The 20,536-nt window shown below is 31.3% G+C and overlaps 3 protein-coding genes across 18 annotated transcripts in view; 2 read left to right on the top strand and 1 right to left on the bottom strand.

Annotated features, from left to right (window-relative positions):
* The window catches only part of LOC144839835 (rho GTPase-activating protein 15-like), a 32,752-nt gene extending 28,226 nt beyond the window's left edge, over positions 1 to 4,526 (top strand). For all 3 annotated transcript variants that reach the window (XM_078695375.1, XM_078695373.1, XM_078695374.1), the window contains exons 10-15: positions 257 to 338; positions 765 to 857; positions 1,466 to 1,645; positions 2,174 to 2,308; positions 2,757 to 2,862; positions 3,446 to 4,526. In XM_078695375.1, the coding sequence (XP_078551501.1) occupies positions 257 to 338; positions 765 to 857; positions 1,466 to 1,645; positions 2,174 to 2,308; positions 2,757 to 2,862; positions 3,446 to 3,617 (768 nt within the window). In that variant the 3' untranslated portion in view covers positions 3,618 to 4,526. The remainder of the gene's footprint in view (positions 1 to 256; positions 339 to 764; positions 858 to 1,465; positions 1,646 to 2,173; positions 2,309 to 2,756; positions 2,863 to 3,445) is intronic.
* Positions 4,527 to 9,089: 4,563 nt separating this feature from the next.
* Positions 9,090 to 20,536, top strand: part of LOC144839840 (SWI/SNF-related matrix-associated actin-dependent regulator of chromatin subfamily D member 1-like) — a 116,271-nt gene continuing 104,824 nt past the window's right edge. For 6 of the 10 annotated variants that reach the window (XR_013611791.1, XR_013611790.1, XR_013611789.1 and 3 more), the window contains exons 1-3: positions 9,092 to 9,236; positions 10,062 to 10,124; positions 12,235 to 12,267. Coding sequence is in view for 6 of the 10 variants with exons in the window: in XM_078695384.1 (XP_078551510.1) it covers positions 9,126 to 9,236; positions 10,062 to 10,124; positions 12,235 to 12,267 (207 nt within the window). In the remaining 4 variants the exon portion in view is untranslated. Of the gene's footprint in view, positions 9,237 to 10,061; positions 10,125 to 12,234; positions 12,268 to 20,536 lie in introns of all 10 variants that reach the window. The other 4 variants (XM_078695387.1, XM_078695389.1, XM_078695390.1 and 1 more) reach the window with 4 other exon arrangements.
* Positions 14,258 to 20,536, bottom strand: part of LOC144839841 (steroid 17-alpha-hydroxylase/17,20 lyase-like) — a 36,062-nt gene continuing 29,783 nt past the window's right edge. For 4 of the 5 annotated variants that reach the window (XM_078695395.1, XM_078695392.1, XM_078695394.1 and 1 more), the window contains exons 2-5: positions 18,690 to 19,626; positions 18,173 to 18,325; positions 17,329 to 17,433; positions 14,258 to 16,245 (exon numbers count right to left, since the gene is read on the bottom strand). In XM_078695395.1, coding sequence (XP_078551521.1) covers positions 15,905 to 16,245; positions 17,329 to 17,433; positions 18,173 to 18,325; positions 18,690 to 19,581 — 1,491 coding nt within the window. In that variant the 5' untranslated portion in view covers positions 19,582 to 19,626 and the 3' untranslated portion in view covers positions 14,258 to 15,904. Of the gene's footprint in view, positions 16,246 to 17,157; positions 17,257 to 17,328; positions 17,434 to 18,172; positions 18,326 to 18,689; positions 19,627 to 20,536 lie in introns of all 5 variants that reach the window. The other variant, XM_078695396.1, reaches the window with a different exon arrangement.

A 20,536-nucleotide genomic window follows, 5' to 3' on the forward strand; every position in this document is an offset into this window, starting at 1 on the left:
GTGGTTTCGATAACAAAATGATAGAACTAGTAGGATGTCATTATCCTGATTTAAGGGTCTTTCACACCTGTTCCGGTCCAGTGCCCGCAAATAAAGTCGAACGTCAATGCAAATCAATTGGTACATAGCCTCGTGGAGCGCCGTGAAAACGAAACATTTGTTATGAGGCAGTGACTGCAATAAACAATGTGTATATGACTTTTTTTCCTTAAACTTGTGATTTGCTATATATCATTTTTTTAAATTGCATTTCCAGTCCCCTCCTGGTCACACCATTTTTGATGAAGAACCATCTGAGGATCAACCACACATACTTAACAGAAGAGAATCTAGAAAAAGTAAGTTTTTCAGATGTTACCAAAAATGCTCTGGACTCATATGGGTAGTTAAGACCAAGAGTCATTCTGTGTGCACCCAGGGGTTGGCAGGTCTGCATTCTGTGTGCACCCAGTGTGCCATGTTAGTGTACTCACTTTCATGGTTGGGTAGCCGTTAAAACTGCCAGTTATCTGCATGTTTTACCTAACCTGTCGTGTGAGTTTAAGCCTGACACAGGACATTGGACTGAGAGTCTTTCAGAGTCATCGAGGGTGCCATGCCAAGATTGTCAGTATTTGATGGTGCATATTGGATGCCAAGACTGTGAGTGAGTTTTACCAGGGTGCCCTGATTATAAATTTACCTGATCAATGTACACAAGAGGTTAGTGACTATTAAACAGTATTTTTAATCAAGGTTTATAATATTTGTATTATTTTTTATAGCCACTGACAAGAAGAAAATTAAAAATAGATTATATTTCAGTATTTTAAGGAGGCCGCCTAAGAGTGAATTAGAGAAGAAAGGGATTCTTAAAGGTAAATATGTGGTAATTATTATTCTAGTAAAGTGCTTGTTATTGGTATATTGTCTTCGTGCCTACTTGAATAAACAGCATACATATTTGTGTACACTATCAGGGGCGGTTCAAGTATTTTTAAAATGGGGAAATGCTAACATATATTATATAGCACCTAAATAAATTCCTGTCGTTTGATTGGACGAATGTGGGTCACATGGTGTGCAATAGTATGCACTATTAAACGATCGTTTCGTGTAGGGAAAAAAAAATCTTTTCGCGTTTGGAAAATATTTTGTTTTATACTATTGCTTTTGAAATAAAACAGCGCCAGCTATTTTGTACTTTCGCCGCTATTTGAAAGTTATGATGACTGGTTTTTTTTATTCGTGTAATGGTACAAATAATGGCATTTGGTGAATGATGAAAGGTTAAATATCTACTCGGCTTTGCCTCGTTCATATATAACTTTTCATCATTCACCTCATGCCATTATTTGTACCATTACACTCATAAACATTCATTATTTGTATACTATAGTGTTGTTAAATATAGATATGTAGAAGTAGTTCTACTATTGACTATCATCAACATTAGGCCCATAATCTTGTATTTTTTTCCCAACAGAGGAGAATGTTTTTGGTAAGAGACTTGATAAATTATGCGAGAAAGAAGGCACAACAATTCCAAAGTTTGTTGAAGCGTGCATCTCAACGATCGACAGGAAAGGTTTAAATGTCGTAGGGATATACAGATTGTCTGCTAACTTATCATTGGTACAAAAACTACGATGTGAGATTGATTATGGTAAGAGGCAAATTTTAATTTGTTATAAGTCAAGTGCCTGAGTGGTTATTAAGACAGATTAGAAATTAAGTGGTCCGATCTCTGTGAAAAAGTGGTCAGGTTGAAACCGTACTAACTGTACTGATGGCTACGGCCCTGCCATTGCTCCAAATTCAAGGCTGTTCTTGTCCAAAGTTCTTGTGGTGGAACAAGTCTTCCCAGGAATGTAAATTTGTGATTTGCTTTCTTGATTGACACAGTTTTGATAATTAATAATTAATGTAGGTCCATACAATAACTGATGAAAAATCACAAGAGCCACATGAGTAGATAAGAAAATTGTTGTCTTGGCTTGTCCACTTGTACACAATTTGGCAAAGTACACCTAGCCTAAAACCAGAGAAGTTTGGACATGGTTCTTCACTCTCTGACACAGTTCTGCACAAGTCACAAGATACTCTCCTAAATTTACATTTTTTATTTTAAGTAAAGAGAAATTTTAAACCAAGATTCTACTGCTATTGATTTTTTTTTCATATAATAATTTAGAACATGAAGTCAACATGGATAATCCTCCTTTTGATGATATACATGTGATTTCCGGTGCGTTAAAGTTGTTCTTTCGTGAACTTCCAGATCCATTAATTCCATGTCAGATGTACAACAGTTTCATAACTGCTCTCAGTAAGTCTTCTCTTTGTTCCTGTAAAACTGTCTAGTGCAAGTCTACTACAGTTTATTAAATAGTTTAGGTCAGGGGAAATAAATAAAATGTAAAGTAAATTAGTTTTAAACCCTAAAAGGCAAAAGAATAAAATATTGGATTAACTTGGGAACTTGTGTATTTGAATGAGGAACTTGTTGTGTATGGTATTTCTAATTATAAAAAAAATAATAATAAAAATTTAAATAAATAAAACGCCCCTCCTAATGACATGTCATAAGTAAATAATTGTGTACATTGTAGCAATTTTTTCATATCAAAATCTATTGTAATTGAGTTTTTCTATGAAAATGATTTTAATATTATTATGAATGAAAAAAACTACCACAAAAACGAATGTACCTTTGAAGGATGTTGCTCTGCTTTGTTGAATTTTTTTTGATAGAATTTTATTGTTCATCTTTTTAGAAGCGCCAGACCGAAAATCTCGCATCAGAAATATACGCGAGTTAGTAAGAAGGCTGCCTCCTTGTAATTATGCTACTATGAAGTTATTCTTTGAACATTTAGTCAGGTAATTATACCAATATTTATTATTAAAAAAAACACATTTTCCACCTTACAAAGCCACTTGGATGCAACACAACAACGTAGCCACAACGCAAATGAGTTGATTAATCACAACCAGCAGTTCAGGTGATCATCGTATCATTATTGTTTTAATTACTTGTGCTTATGTTACATCAAGATATGCCACGCTTTGAAAAACCCTGGCACACATGTTGTTTAGACTTTTTTAAACACAGGTTTGGCCATTATTGTATATTGAGGACAGCAATAACAGATACCACAGAGTTGTGATCCATATACGTGTTATGCTGTTAACCTCATGTTGAATTTAGTTGCTATTAGATGGAATAGTTGAACGTGTTGGCATCTTTATATACAGTTATAGTTTATTAGTGAGAAGATATACAACAGCCATGATTTTTAAAGTCTCTCATTATACGACTGCTCGACTTTGCTACCCACTTAGTCATGATCGGCACCTCCACTTAAATTAAAACTCTCTAATATTGATGATTAAAACATGCAGTATGTTGTGTGTTTTGAAATTAATTTGTTTTATTTTAAATTTGGATTTATTTATTTTGTAGAGTGGCCGCAAAAGCAGAAGTAAACAATATGACAGTACATAATCTGGCGACAGTTTTAGGACCAACATTGATGTGGCCACAAGAGGACGCTATTGGAAATGTTGCCGCGAATCTTATGTACCAGAACCAAGTCATAGAAATTCTTTTAAATGAAATGAAAAATGTATTTTAGTATTTCATCTATAAGGAATTCTATGTTTATAATTAAATTTTTATTTTTAATTAACAAAAAATATTTTTGTATTTCAAAGTACTAATGTTTTAATAGTCTAGTCTTGGCTTGGTGCTTGTCAATTGCAAGTTTATATTCAGAAATAATTGATTCACAATTGTTATTATATCAGTTTCATCAAATCTTATTATGGCTAACTTCCACTACGCAAAATTAATTGTCTCGGAAAAAAATTATTTTCCACTACAAGATAAAAAAATAGCATAAATTTGATTTTGATTATGTGTCTGCTGTGGTGTTCAATTGCAGGATTTTTTATTAACGCATGCAGTGGCAGATCCAGCGTTTTGAAATAGGGGGTTGGACCCTAAAAATTGTAAGTGTTGAATTTTACGTAATGTCCTATCTTTTCTTTTTGCAAAACGCTATGCACACATTGGCTGGGGCTTGTTATTCAAATCACAAGATTACCTTTGCTTTTCCGATACACCCAGTGGCGTAACAGCTATGAGAGCTTAAGCCCAGCATTAAAATATGTCAAAAAAGGGCTAAAAACATCCAAGGTCTCCAGTGTTAGAGGGCTACTTGGGATTTCTAAACCAGTGGCCTCTACACCCCTGTTATACTTCTTTATGTTATGTAGAAAGATTAAAAATAAATAGTTATCTGGATTATTTAATGAGTAATTAGCTAAACAAAGAATTAATCAAAGTCTTTAATCAATTGAAAACTGTCTACCCTTTGTCACATGTATGCTTAGTTCGTTATAAAAATAAAATATTGTAAAGATAGATTTCAGACATTTTTTCTCCCTGATAAAACCAAACCAATCCTATGGTACTTATGGCAAGCCTGTATGCGGGGTCGTAAATGGGGAAGGGGTGGGTTCTGTTCTGTTGTATACCATTTAAAAGCAGTTGATTTTTGGAGGTGTGGGGGAAGGTGTGGTCTGGCCTGATAAATGTTTTTTTACCTCCAATATGTGATGTAGTTAATTAACCAATGATACCGTGTCTTATTAAAAACACCTTTGACATCTACTATAGCAAATAATTTAATTATGTTATATTATTATTATTATTTACAAACATTTATTATATAACTACAATATTGCCTTTTATATAATTGTATATTATTATTATGATTAGTATTATTGTTATCTACATGTCTTCAGTTAAACACCGTTTTTTAAATGAGGGTTGTAGTTGTTTTATAGCAGTATTGGTCCCAAATCGGAATCACTTAATGGAAGCCACAGAAAAGTGATCCTTTTGAGTCCTTGAGTAAAGGGTCTTGTTGGGGAAACATTATTGTTTATTTATTATCCAATTTCATCATGTTTCGGTTCAATTTGTAACCTAGAATTAGATGCCTGTTAATTTTAATTAAAACATCTAATTTTAATATACTATTTACTGTAAATAAAACGTATTATACATTGACATTCTGTGGTAAAAGCCCATTCCCAAATATGAGGTCATTTTTATGGAAAATGCCCTATATGGGTATAGACAACCCATATATTTGATAAGCAAATGTATGGTCCTGGAATGGGCTTGTATCTAGAGTGTATAGAAAAATAAACTTGTAAATGGGGGGTACAATAGAACCCCTATTAAGGGGACACCTTAGGGACCCTCCAAAGTGTCCCCTTAATAGGGCTGTTCCCTTACTAGTGTTGGCATAAGACATATATTTCTCCATTTTCGTTAAACCAGAAAGTGTCCCTTAGGGGCTCTACTGTATTTAGAAATTTGTAATGTAATACTTAAAGTATTCGAAATACCAAACAGTAAATATACAAATGCTCAAATATTAAATGTATTAATCCTTATCAATAAAATATCACAGTCAATTGTAGTCATATTACAGGAAAATATTATATGTATGAAAACTAAATGAGTGTCTAGCCTACTGTATAAATAAATAGCAAGATAATGGTTTTAACAGTGTGTACTGGCTCATAAAGATTTTTTCAAATGCTGCACCAAATAAATTAATCTGTTAATAATCGTTACTTAAAAGAATTTATTAAAGATGTGTATGATGCGCTGTTTTAAGTATTTATGGTAATGTTTCAAATATCATCAGTGACCAGTCATATGACCACAAGCTGGTTACCATTCACAATTTGATACTTAAAATGACATATTTCCCTTAAAAAGTATTTCAATGTTTCAAATATTTTAATGTTTAGGTGTGTCTCCCTTTGCCTAAAAGTTTATTTCCACTTGACCAATCACTATGCATGCAAGTATCACTCAAAATCTGGCTTGTGATTGGTCAACTCACTTGCATTGTGTTGGTTCCAAGTGGGGCCCAATCCTATGCTTGGCTCCCACTGGAAGGTGTAATGCATGGATGTGAGAGCAACACAAGCGCGTTGACCAATGACAAGTGACGGTTGGAATAATCCATCGCTTGTGATTGGTCAACTCACTTGAATCGAGCCTATGTTGTTGCCATACATCCAAGTGAGAACTAAGCTTAAGTGTGAATGCAAGCACAGTGATAATATGTAAAGAATTATGACATGTGGAAAACTAAAAACATGACACACAATTGCTTCTAATTGTCATAACCGTTGTTGTTGGGTGCTATTTTGTGAGTGTCATTAACAAAGGTACGATAATTTATCTAACATATGTAAATGGTAATTTAATCATTTTATTTTGATGATCATATTCAAAATATAGATGATTATTGATTATAATAATGATTTAATTATGCAAAGGTTTTTGAATAGTATTGTTAATGAATTATATTATCTCTGTTATAAACCATTTTGAATTTATTTTTATCTCTTACAATACATTTGCCATTCATGTACATTTTTGTAACTTCAGTCTTTTTTTTAATGTTAAGTCTTTCAAATCTAGATGTATGTTTTACTACTGAGTCAATGTATTTGCACAAAAAACTCATTAGTGAAAAGTAAGGGATATAATGGTATATATGATAATTATTCCTTTGTACTTACTAGTGTAAATGTTACTACATTAGAACCTCTATTAAGGGGACACCTTTAGAACACAACATAGTGTTGAACATATATTGCCCCTATTTCGTGTCCTCTTAATAGGGGTGTCCCCAGATTATGGGTTATTCATAGTGTTAAACATATATTGCCCCTATTTTAAGTCCTCTTAATAGGAGCGTCCCTTGATTAGGGGAATTAAGTGTTCCCGTCTGATTAGGCGTATCCCAAAGAAGGGATTTAACTGCATTTTGTATCAACCATAATTTATACTATTTCTGGACAGAATTGTATATGTATTAAAAAGAAATACAATAATATTATTAGTTTGTAAAAGAAAAGCTTATGTGTATATATAACATTTATACTATAGCTTGTGTACCATATGTGCAAAAGCCGCAAAGAATATTTCTTTTCACTGATCCAGTTTTTTTAAGGAATTTTATTTATTTTTTAATTGTTTGATTGTTTAAGGCAATAACTAAAAATCAAGTAAACATAAAGATATGTACATTATAGTTACAAATATAAAATAAACTTTCTTTTATATAACAAATCATTTAAGTTTTTAAAATTCCATTAGCTGTATGTTGGTAAGAAATTGTAAAATGAAATAATGAGCTTAATATTCTCAATTAGGAGGACCTAGGCCGGGTGGGCTCATTGGGGAAAGTGAACTCACAGGGCCGGTAGGTTTCCCAGGGCAGGTGAGTTCTTTGGGTCTGGTGGGATCCCGTAACAGTTCAAATGAATATATTTTTTTTATGGATTTAAATCAAAGATGTGTTTGGTATGAGAAAAATACTGTATGTAATTGACATCAGGTAAAGAACTTATACAGTACTATGTACATGTTAACAACTTCCTGGTATGAACAGGTACTAGATGAGAAAGGGGTGTGTCTGGACACGCCATTAAATATGTGTGTATGATGCAACTATCAGGTGAATGCTTATGAACAGGTACTAGAAAATGTATGTGTGTACAGTAACACCAAGAGTGAGAAATAAAAAAGTATCAATATTATATATTATATAAAATATATTTAAAGGGCAACTAAGCATATTTGTAGGACAATGATAAATTATTTTGATAATTGTTCGATGCAATTGACAATATTAATGATCGTCATAGTCAATCAGTATAGTTATCTTAAAGATGTATTGTCCACCTCATAAAATTATTCTTACAATTGTTTTTGTTGAATATGCCATTTTAATGTCACATAATAGTTATCCACTAAAAATTGGATTGGAAAAAAAAAAACCCTGAAAAAACTGTATGTTCAAAGGCAAAAAACAGTCGCCAGTCAGGGTTTGTGGTAGAATTTAACTTATTTTTTCATTTTATAAGTGAAACATTTTTTTTTTTCTACGGAAGTGAATAACTTTATTAAAGCTACAAAAAAACCTATTCAAAGTCTGATTAATTAATCTTCATTTTTCATGTTTTTGGGGGACAATACATCTTTAAGGAATGTTTGTACACATTTTACCCCAATATATGTCACTGTGGATAGAGAATTTAAGGCCAGATAAAAAAAATTCATTTTATTATGAGTTTCACGTCCCTTTCACATTTCATATAAGGCGTGAACTAACAATTTGTTTGTATCCGACCTAATACCAGGGACTTTCCTGCCTAATACATTTTGTGTTCTGTTACTTTAAAAAAGAAATGTACTATATTGCTAACATAAGCTACCTGTGCCTCTAGACTCTTCACCATTTTGTATGTCATTTGGTACTCGGCCTACCAATCAATACATGGTAATCATGGTATATGAGTAGACATACATAAATTATATAATTATTAATGCCTGTAATTTAAATATAGTAATGTAGGCAGCAAAAATGATATTTTAAATGTCAACAAAATGCATTAACTTGTATATTAAATTTATTCTCAAATTTTTATATAACAAATATAATGTTGAGTGTGTGCAAGTATAGTTTGACTCATCAAGCAAATAATATCAAGAAGACATATTTTTGTATATATATATTATTTTACAAGGGATCTGTGGTGAAGTTAGTATAAATATATATATTATGCTTAAGAATGTACATCGTCTCATTTTTGAAAAGCTTATTAGATTTGGGTCAACAATTCCTATAGAGCATTTGTTTTTTAGTTTTCTGAATAAAATAACTACACAGCAATAAAAATAATGTCTGTTTTTGTTTACTATGAAAGAACAAGAGAAGAACAATAAGAACATTGAGAGAATATAATGGGACGGATTGTGTCAAAATTATTTTATATCATTTATTTCATGGTCGAACACAGTCAAATAGTACATGGTTTGAAATTATTTTAGGCCTACTGCAGACATTTACTGCAATAATATAACAGTGTGTACCGTATATTCACAAAAAGCGAGAGACGGAGAGAGGGGATAATATTCTAATACAGTACTGATACCTTTAAAAAGGAAAACGCAATACACGAAAACGAGGCTACCGTCTGCCTCGTTTTCTAAAACACCCCTAAAATGTAATGGTCTTGGCCAAAGTGTTCACTTTTTCAAAATGGCCGCCAATCCGTTCATGTCGGGAAATGGTCCAATTCCACAACCAAGATTTCCAACTCCACAACCTCCATCTGGTTCCCCGATGAGGCAGTTCCCAGGAGGATATCCGGTAAGAAAAATAACCTGTTTTTTATTTGTAATTTTTTGTACAGAGAGCTTCAAAATCAGGTTCATCTCTAGGCCTAGACTTTCTTTGTCTCGGTTGGTTAGCTAAACAAAAGGTCGGTTAGACCTCACAAAGGGCGCGTGGTGGATTGTTGATAAACTGCATTGTACTATCGTTTGTGAACTCATTGGGGCCTAGCGTGATTAGAAATTAAATTATTGCGTTCTTTCATAAATATTGCCAGCCTACATTTGATTCGTAATACAATGAGTTATATTAAATAATAAAAAAATGACGAACCATTTATTTATGTTGTGTTTCTGTATTAATAATTATTAATCATTTTTGGTTTTTGCTTTGAATTGATATTAACTTGGCAATAAAATTGTCATCATGATGATTGCCATTCTATTTTTTGGCTGTCTCAATCAAATAAAAGGATTCTACTTAGGCTTAGTAGTGCAAATAAAAGAGGATAGTCAAGAAGTCCAGTTTTCAACAGGCCAAGGCATAAACACCTAGGGCCTAGTCCAGTGGTTTACACTCCTAAGGGGCCCTCCAACGCTGAGTAAGTTGTATTGGGGCTGCACACATGCTAGAGGGCCCCTTAAGCTCTGGAGCCCACTGGGTTTAGCCAGTGAGCGTTCAATAAATATTGTATGAAAAATAAATAATTGATTTTTTTAAATGAAAAAAGAATAGTTTAAGTTACCATTACCAAACAATCTATTAAAGAAGTTCAAAGGGAAAAAATGAAAGCAAGTAACGGAATACACCGGGTACATCATAGGATAGTTGTACTATTATAATCTGTTTATTCTTCTCAAGGAGTCAACAAAAGCAAGCACATCAACAAGTTCTAGTTCTACATCAACTTCCACTAGCAAGCAGGTACTATATTGATTGATGTGATGCTACAAGTTGTTGTCTATGAGCATGTGTGCATGTACAAAATGCTCGTCTGTATGCCAAAAGTAAAAGACAACAGCATTTAGTACTACTTATGATCCTTTGTGTTTATTAAATGTACATTATCAAATTGACCTTAAAAATTACTAATATTTATAAGATTAAATTGTTTATTTTATGAAGTGTTTACCGTTTAATTATTTTGATATAAATTAAAAATAATTCTCTTTTTTATAAACTTTTTTCTAGCTTATTGTTCACCCAGATAAAAAAAGATAAAACAAACTTTTTGGTGAATATGACATTTTAATATAGTATAGTTATTCAATTTTGACAAAAATTTGATCAGAAAAAAATAATTTACCTGATAAAACCGTCAATTGAAAGGAAAATAGTAAATCAGAAGCCTATCGTCAATGGGTTTCTGAAAAATATTCTTACTCTTACCTTCCCTGTCCCTGTCAGATCAAGACCTTTGTTTTAATGTATACTCTACAATTATTCTATACCACTTTTGTACCTTTACTTGCAAATCCATTTCCAGTTCTGAATTAAACCAATGCATTTTATTTGCAAGTGAGCCCTCTATACAGTTTTTAATCTTGTACTACAGTATTTTTGATAAGCAGTGAAAAATTTTGTTTCTTTTTGATCCTTTATGATTTGTTTTGTATAATAAATTTTTTGATAAAATACCAGCATGTTGTGTACTTTTTGTAAAATATTTTCTTTCTATATTTCTCTATATAATTTTTGTAAAACGTGGATAATGATACATACTGTAAACCATATCAAGAATGTGCAACAAGTTTTGTACAAATTATGCTTTTGAAATTGTATTGTGATTCTACTAGTAACAATGATGTGCTTTAACCATATAGCATCTTATGTTTAAAATAATAAGAATTTCTTTGTACTATATTGCAGTATTAATTTTGTATACTTAACCCATTTTTTTATTATTATTATTATTTTGAATGGCATATTTGTAACAATATTTGTTAAATAAAGCATGATGTATAAACATTGCCTTTAACACAGAGTGGAGGATCAAGGATTTTGTAATATAGGGGGAGCCAAGGGCCTAAACATTGTAATTGAATGCTGAAACTTAATTCTAAATGTCTTATCTTTTGCATTACTTCCCCAAACCCCTCTCCCTCTCCGAAGCCGCATACTGTATGTAACAATGTAAGGTTTGCCATGGTATTATGACATACAATAGTATACAGTACAATACAGGGTACAGTATGTTTTTCTACTGTAATCATGGACAACAAAAAAATGGAAAATCAATTCTATACACTACTGGGGAGGTTTTCTTGATTTACATTAAACTGTACCTCCTGTTTGTTTGTTGTAATTAATTAAAGCATAGCATGGTTTTGTTGGTAACTTGAGAAAGAAGTATTTCTCAACTTCGAGTGTTTTGATTGTTTGAGGTTATTTATTGAGAAATAACGCCACATATTTAGTGTCATTTAAGACTGCCTTTGTCACTTTAAAAGTGACAAAAGGTGGTGACTTTCTCTCAGTGCCACAATTCTGTCATTTGTCAGGTTTTTTCCCCAATAACAAACTAGAAAACCAACGTTTCTATCTCATTCCGTCAACAATACAGACCTTTTTTTTCTTGTCCCATTGTATGTAATATTTAATTTCAACTAATTGCATTCATTGTGTAAACATACTACTGTAATTGATGTAGAGTTGTAGCTTTGTGGTTAAGGCGTTCCGCCTACCAATCCTGGGGTGATTGGTTCAAATCCTGTCAGGATTGATGACTGAACTCCACTCTCAAAAGCATGTTATAATTTTGTTTATGTACAGTACAGTATTTTGTGTGTACATTTGTCCTGTGAATATATTGCCATCTGTTTATCAGGACAGTGTTGAAAAAAAATTACCATCGATAATCTCATGTTGCTGCAGCTATTTTTTAGATACTGTGCCAATACTACTGCAGTAGAAACCCTTCTTTGGCACACCCAAACAGTTTTTAAAGGAGCTGTTTGTTGAGTACCGATAGAGGTCCTACTGAAGCTCACATGAGTAAACCCTTTTTTTTTTTCAAAATCTTTGCTTCTTTAAGATCAAGACAACTGGTGAGACAATGAGACCAAAGGTAATTGTTTTTATTTTTAAAAATTATTTTCCCTTTATTATACCTCGTACAGTTTGTTTTACAGTATACCAATATACAGTAGGTACAATATTTCCCTATTTTTAGAATAGTTAAGTTTAACATGCATGTCTGGCTTGCATTAATCAATTTTTTACTTACTTACAATGAATGAATATTGGTAATTTGTTTAATACCAAATATACTCTCTATTACATTGTTCTGCAATGTTTATTTCTGAACAATGCTCTGAACTTCTGGGTGTAAAAACATTGAAATCAACTTTACTATTGTCTTTACTTGCAAGTGGTCTTTAATTGGAGGTAATAACTTGCATTGTTTAATTATCCCAGCAAGCCTTGCTTTTCACCTTGTGAAACACCCCTATTTAACTTAATGGTCTGTGCCAAAGTTTTTACTTTTTCAACATGGCCGCCAAAATAATTTGCATTATTTACAGTTAGTTTATCCCACTTTCCTGACTATCTTGACATTAACAAATATGTCTCACACACTTGGTATCCTATCAACAATTAATAAATAATAATACATAATTTGTCATTCTATCTTTTTATTTTATTATGTATAAATACTTCAATAAAATAACAAAAAATTAAAAATTAAAAAAGTACAGTAGTGTAGTACGTACAGTAAAGTAAATTCTCCAAAAATCTTTTTTTCAAATTCTTTTGGTTTGATAAAGGTGATGTTTTTTGTTTTATATTGTAGTTTACTATCATAGAAAAGTTTGAAAAGTTATCTTTTTTTTAAATGGGCGATTTATACTGTACAGTATATTCAAAATCAATGGTTTATGTGTACAATCACAGAGTATAGAATTATACAAACGCATACCGTAGATAATAATTAAATTTATATGATTACATTACCATTGATAGGCCTACTAAAATGACCAGAAGATGTTAAGTGATTTGGCTCTCACTCAGACAACTTTCTTTATCAAGACTTAAGAAAATTTTCTTTATAAAAGTGTTGCCTTACTGTACATCATATGCCTAGAATTTTCAAAACTATACACGATTATATTATATTTTAAGATAAAAATGGGAAATAATTATTATAATAAATTGTATTTACAATGCAATAATAATACTAATTAATACTTTCACAAAATTGATTTACAATTAATCTGAATAAACATTCTTTTTACATAATATTATAGATAATACAAAATTTAATAATATATGTTTTTCTCTGTGTAGTATTATTATTTTTTTTTATAGAATTAATTACACCTTAATTTTGTACAAGAATAAATCACTGTTATTTAAACAGTAATTTCTAACCCATCATAAAAACAATCAATTTACTGTATATCAAATTTTGTTTAGTTTCATTATTTTATTGGTAGCAATGACCTATTTTAAAATGAATACACATGTAAAATTAAATTTCCAAAACCATTATATAAGTATCTTATTCTTTTTTTACAGATTTATTAATTTCTAAATAGTTTTAAAATACTGCCTTATTCTACTTATAAACAGAAATTGGAATGTTTTGAAGTTTTCAGTAATAAAATCAAATATATATAATTTATTCTTTTCTGGCATTAATAATTCACAATGAAGATAATAAATATTGTCTCAAAGTTTAAAGGGACAATCAAATTAATAGTGCAAGAGACTCAATATTAACCATATCTTGGAGGTAAATCAACATCCCACCTGTTTTTAAGTACACACATACTGTACTGTAAATACTATAGTATGGCCTTTGAAAATCCATTTCCCTCCTCCTACTTGTATCCCCTTCTACACTTTATTCTATCTTCTCCTACCCAATTACCCCTGCCATCCTCTATCCCTTGTATCTCTTCCCACCCTCTATATCCTCCCACCCTCTATCCCCGCCCATCTGTTTCATGCCACCCTCTATCCCCTGCCACTCCCTATCCCTCCCACCCTCTGAGTCTATCCCCTCTATCTCAGACTCTTACCACCCATTATATCCCATTCCACCCTATATCCCCTTCCACCCTTTATCTCTTCCCATTATGTTAATACCAGAGCTTTAGACATTACTTAATATCTCAAAAACAATGTTTAAGGTATAAACTATTTTATTGGTAGTTTTACATAAAACTGTGTGGTCAACATATACAAGCTCATGCATTTTGTTACATTAAATAATGTTTAATTAAATATTGTTCAATGCATGATGTTTAACAATTTAATACCTTTGAAAATTTAATGAAAGTTTGAATCTAGGCCAAATCACTGCAGTGTCGCATGTGTTACTAAACCAGTGAATATCTTAATTTTGATGTGTTTAATTTACAGGAGTGTTTGGTATGATAGAAAATGTTCTCAACATGACATGAAATTACACTGATTCTTAGGGGTTGTACTTAAGGTTATATTTGAATGACTTATTGGGCCAGTAGATTAGTTTTGTACTAGCCCGAATTCAAATTTACAGTACTTCCCCGAATTCAAATTTACTGGCCCGAATTCAAATTTTATTAGCCATATAAACCTTGTTTTAAAGATTTTTGAATGTTTTGTAAAACCTAATTAGTATCTTCTTCGTATCTTTTTGTAAAAACTAAAAGGAATTTGATGGCAGGTTTTACAGTATAGGCCTGTTATGGGTTGTTGTGGGACTGTCTGATTTGTCCAGCCAACTTGTACTGGATCGAACAATGGATTCCAATTGTACTTTCATGTCAGGTTGCTCATTATTTTCTACCATACTATCTATGTGTAATGTAAACTTTTGACTGTCTGCATGCTTTTACCACGTTTATATTTAATGTTTGTTATTCATAATTGTTAATGTTTAATGCAAAATATACAATATTCTTGATTTTGATAATATATTAATATTATAATATAATGATTATAAATGTAGTAAATAGTTACCTGATGATCATAAATCAATTTTAAATATTTTTATGAAAAAAGCAAGATGTAATCAAAGGTTAAAGGTTATTTTTTGCCACTTTTATTAACGTGAATACTGAAAACGACATCCCTATTTAGGTGGTGACACCCCTATTTAGGTGGTGACACATATTAAGGTTCCCTTGTTTAACAAACAAGGAGAAATAAGGCCAACCCCAAGGTATGTTGGTCTACTGTACAGTATGTTTTTATGATTGAACTACACTTTTATATAATTTAGATAATATTACAATACATTTTGGATGTAAAATTATATCAGCATAAAAAGTATGATATTCAAATAAATAATTAGTTTCAAAACAAAAATGTTGAATTTAAAACAAGATATAATCACTCTGACATTTAATGTTGCAATTATTCGCTATAGTGATGACCTTTGACCTAACTAAAACAAGGTGTTTGAATCAAGGTACAGTAGGGGCGCTACTGCCATTTTGTTTTTAAAGAAAATTATTTTATTTACTATACTATACATTTTAAAGAAAAACAAACTTGATTATTGGATCGAATATTTATATAATAATTAATATAATAATTTGTTTATTACAACTTTTAATGTAATTGAAAATTCTATAAAGTATTAAATTTACTTTTAGAACGTGTTGCTATATTGTTTAAATTAAACTATTAAAATGTAAACAAGGTTAGTTCTTTACTTGGGAGGTTAGTGTATCATGTTTTTGTGTTAATACTTATTCAACCGAGCTTGTTCTTTATGGCTCTGGTTTGATCCGCGGTTCAGCCACTATTTCATATGGTTTTGGTACTAACGAAAATGTTACTTCTCCTTCCAAATCCGGCTCCACGTTGTCTGGCATTCTGAACGTGTACTCTTGCAGTAAGTTCCCAATCAACAAGAATAACTCGCACTTTGCGATGTTCTTTCCAATACAAATACGTCTACCGGTTGAAAACGGCATAAAGTGAGGGAATTCTGATGGCTTTTTCATCTTTCCTTCGCTGTTTAAGAATCGTTCCGGTAGGAATTCATGAGGTCTGTCCCAAGCTTCCTCGTCGTGGTGAACAGCCCAAATGTTTGCCAGGACTTGTGTTCCTAAAATAAGACAATATATTATTAATTTAGCATTTAGCATGAGGTCCTGGAATTCATATATGTATTCAAATAAGTAATTTGAAAAAAATGTAAATATTGAAATCACTTCCAATACAGTAAAGTAAACTAATATCTCCTGCATATTTACAGTAGATGACATTTTTTATATTATATAATTTTTAAACATCAAATTAAATGTAAAAAGTTATGCAGTAAATCAGGTTTTATACTGTAACTATTAGAATGTGATTATAATTTTTGATGGAGCTATTTTTATAATAATTTTTACTAATAATATAATGATCAATTTTGTTTTTAATATTAAAGTATGAATTTAGGATTTAAAAATCATACACAGTATTTAGTTCAGTACATTAGTTAGAATTTACATACTACAGTAAGGACATACTAAGAGTTCAAATGACACTTTATTAACACAAAGAATATTACTGTATAATAGAACAACAGACTTATAATAACATTCATGCATAATATTTCTAATCTAGTGTTCTACTGTTGGAGAAATTGTAAAATAAGTTAAATATTATAATAGACAGTTAACTGGTTTTACACAAAAGAAATCTAGGAGATGACTTTTTAAATGGACGTCATTGACGACATAAAAAAATAACATACTTCATGCTCTAATAACAGTATATTCTAAGTAAGAATAAGAATTTTACAATTAATGCTAAATTTAGAAACCCATAGTCCAAAAAATACAACAAACAAACATGAAATTAGGATATGCAAATTACAATATGCTAATTTGAATATGCAAATTCGGGACAAGAATATATTAACATATTGTAAAGCAATCTATCTACTGTAGGTTATACAGACATTTACAGAGAATGACAAATATTATATATAGACAAATTTGTTGGAAGAGATCTGCTTGCCCTTTGCTACCTTTAGGTATGTAAAAACCTCTTAATTCTGTGTTCATCGATGCTGCGTGCGGCAGACCAAACTCGATAGTTGATCTGAAACATTCCAGTATCGCTGCCTCTGTAGGATAACAAAATTAGTAAACAATGTTTGTTAGTGGTGTTAGCAGGAATGAACATGATAATTTCCCACCTTTCGGTATGTGAAATCCTCGAACATTAGTGTCTCTTGCTGCAGCATGTGGAACTCCCAATATAGTAAGAGAACTGTAGCGAAGAATCTCATAGACGGTTGCTTCTGCAAAGTTTTTGAAGGAGATAAATGATCAGATAGAAAGAATGTCAGATTTTACAAGACATGCCATCATGCAAACTATGCTTAGTATAGACAATATAATAACATACACTGTAGTATTTTCCATTAGAAATATTTAGATTAGATAATTCACAATTGATTGCACATGCCTACATAGCCACTAGTGTTGTGATAGTGTCATTATTTACTGTCTCTACAACACAGTTTAGATTGTACATTGTTATACATTCCATATACTTCCCACCAGTCTTTAATCAAGCAATCTAATAGATACTGTTCAGTTTATAAAAATGTTAATTACAGAATTTCTAATATTCAATTGATAGTACATGCAAGTAATTACAGTAATTTATTTTCTGTGTACTAATTTACTATATCATGCATTGGATAAGATTCTTAAACGTCATGCCTTAGAGATATCATGCTTGAAGAATGAAGTAAAAATGTTCCAATTGCTGTTGTGCTGCCTTTTATGGGAATTGTCATTGTCACCAAAAAATTGGTATTGAGATTGTCATTGTCGCCAAAAATTGTTTAGATTGACATTGTCACCAATTTAATTATCATATTTTATATATATTATCATTGTCAATGTCACTAAAATTGTTATTTAGATTTTTGTTGTCACAAAAAGTTTTGTTTTATAATCAATTACTTTTTACTCAAAATTATGTCGATTTAACTCAAATTAATTAAATTCAATACTTTTAACTATTCTTACCAAGGTATGGCATATCTGGCCTATGTTCCAAGTTCAGTTGTCCATTTGGTCCAACAACCCTATCCAGTTCATCGTGTATGAGAGCCTGTTTCTTTGGAAATGCTGCCATGTACAGCAATGCCCATAGCAGAGTGTTAGCAGTCGTGTCTGTCCCTATAGAATGCAATCATGTACTCATTATTAGTTTTGCATTTTTAAGGCCACATTTTGGTATTTAGTTATTGTTATATACAGTATATTTAAATTTTCAGTAGGTAACTTAGAAAAATGTATTTCTTCTTTATAGTGGGTGACCTATTACAATTTAAGTACAAGTCTGTTCCATTATATGTCCTTTGTAGAGTAACCATTGATCAACACACAGAGAAATGTTTTTCAATTGTTTTTTTTAATAGCGTAGTAAAGTTTGTTAAGTTTAAAGTTTTTTTTAAACATAAGCAATGTATGGCACCAACAGAACATCTCATTCTTAAATAAAAATTAGATTAAAATAGAAACATAATTTTAATGAGGTTACCTGCAAAGAATATAAGCCACATGTTAATAATGACGTGTTCTGGTGTCAGGAGACTAAGAGATTCATTGTCCTTGTTCCGTGTTGCTTCCTTGGTCGCGCTTAAAAGCGCATCTAACATATCACGTATGTTCTCCTCGTCAAATGTTGCGAAATGCTGAATGTATTTCTTCATGAGAATCTTATCGCGTTTATCTTTTGCTTTAAAAAGCGCATCAAACCATTTGTTGGGAAAATGTCGCAACCATGGCAACGTGTTTACCGGATGTATCGGCGAGATAACTTTCATAATTTCTGCCGAGTAGTCCAAGATTTCCGTCAGTTCTGGGTCGCCACGCTCGTACCGCTCTCCAAACACGAGATTGCATAGAATGTTTAAGGACGCTAAGTGCAAGTCCTCTTTAGGGTTGAAAGGTTTTGAATTGCGACTGGCAAATTGTTTTACCAATGACGTCGTTTCCATTGTGATTTTGTTTCCGAGGCTTGTGTTGTTGATAACCCTCATGGCGTTCTTGCATAGCATCATGTGCAGTTTCCATTGTCTGTGGTCCGTGCACGTCATGAACCCCTTTCCATTTACAAGAAATTCTAAAGAGTAAATCTGCGGCCTATTACAGATCTCAATACCGCTGTATGCCTCTTTTATCACATCTGCACTGTTCAGAACAACTACCCGTTTCGATCCCAATTTAAAACTGAAAATGTCTCCATATCGTTTTGCGAGTTCTATCATACTTAAATGCGGATTCTTCATACTAATACTTAATGCGTTACCAATAATGGGGAAAGACGACGGTCCTGGCGGTAACCTCCGGATGTTGTAATCATACTGTTCTTTTAAATAGTACATTGCGCACAGAGCAGATCCACACACTGACGCTGCAAGGATCATCATGCAGGTGGTTTACAGGAGTAACAATCTTCAGTATTCAAATTTAATCTGAAAGAATTTAAATGCATTAAAAACTATTAGTATTTATATAGCATCTTTCCGAAGTGCTTTACATGCATCAGGTGGTATTTTGGAAGAAGGTACATTTTAACAAAAAAAATGTCACTGATATTCTTTCTTCTTGGTTATGAACAAAAAATAATAATAAAGTATTTATAAAACAAATAAATATTATTATAGTATGCTTGTTCATATTATAATATTACTTTTTACACAAGGTATGATCATGGATGTTTTCCTCCATGGTATAATAGTGATGTACACATCATAATAAAATATGTCTGCTGCCCTCTATTGCTTAAAAACTTTAAAAAGTTTTTTGCTATATAAAAAAACTGTACTGTAGTCATTCAAATTTTGACTACATAATAATACAACTATTATAATATTTAATATAAACTAATATAATTAATTAATAATTAATATATCTAGTAATAAAATACAACATTAATATAAATTATTATTTATTTTTATATCTTTATTTTTCACAATAAAATTGTTTGATAGGCTTTAATAAAAATACAGTTATTTTAGTTTATTTTTTTTTTATAATAATTTAAAACATTGTCTTTTTTTTCATAATCATCACTAAAAAAGTTGCAAAAACAAATTAGAAAACTTGGTAATAACTTTTGAAGACTATTTTAAATATATTAATAAGTTGTTACATTACTATAGCAATAAAAATGTAATTGCATATTAATGATAACATATTTGTATAGCATGATTTAATGTATCTATAATATAACAAGAATTATTAAAAATAGTAACTGTGATTATATAGGTGGTCATTGCATTTTGTGTCGTTGACCTGGGTGGTTTTAGCCTCACGCAGACCTACTTCTGAGATTCTTTAAAATAGTCAACAAGGATATAAACTACAGTCATAATAGGCAGC

Source organism: Antedon bifida, chromosome 4, assembly GCF_963402885.1.
Source record: "Antedon bifida chromosome 4, ecAntBifi1.1, whole genome shotgun sequence".
In the NCBI taxonomy this organism is placed as follows: Eukaryota; Metazoa; Echinodermata; class Crinoidea; order Comatulida; family Antedonidae; genus Antedon; species Antedon bifida.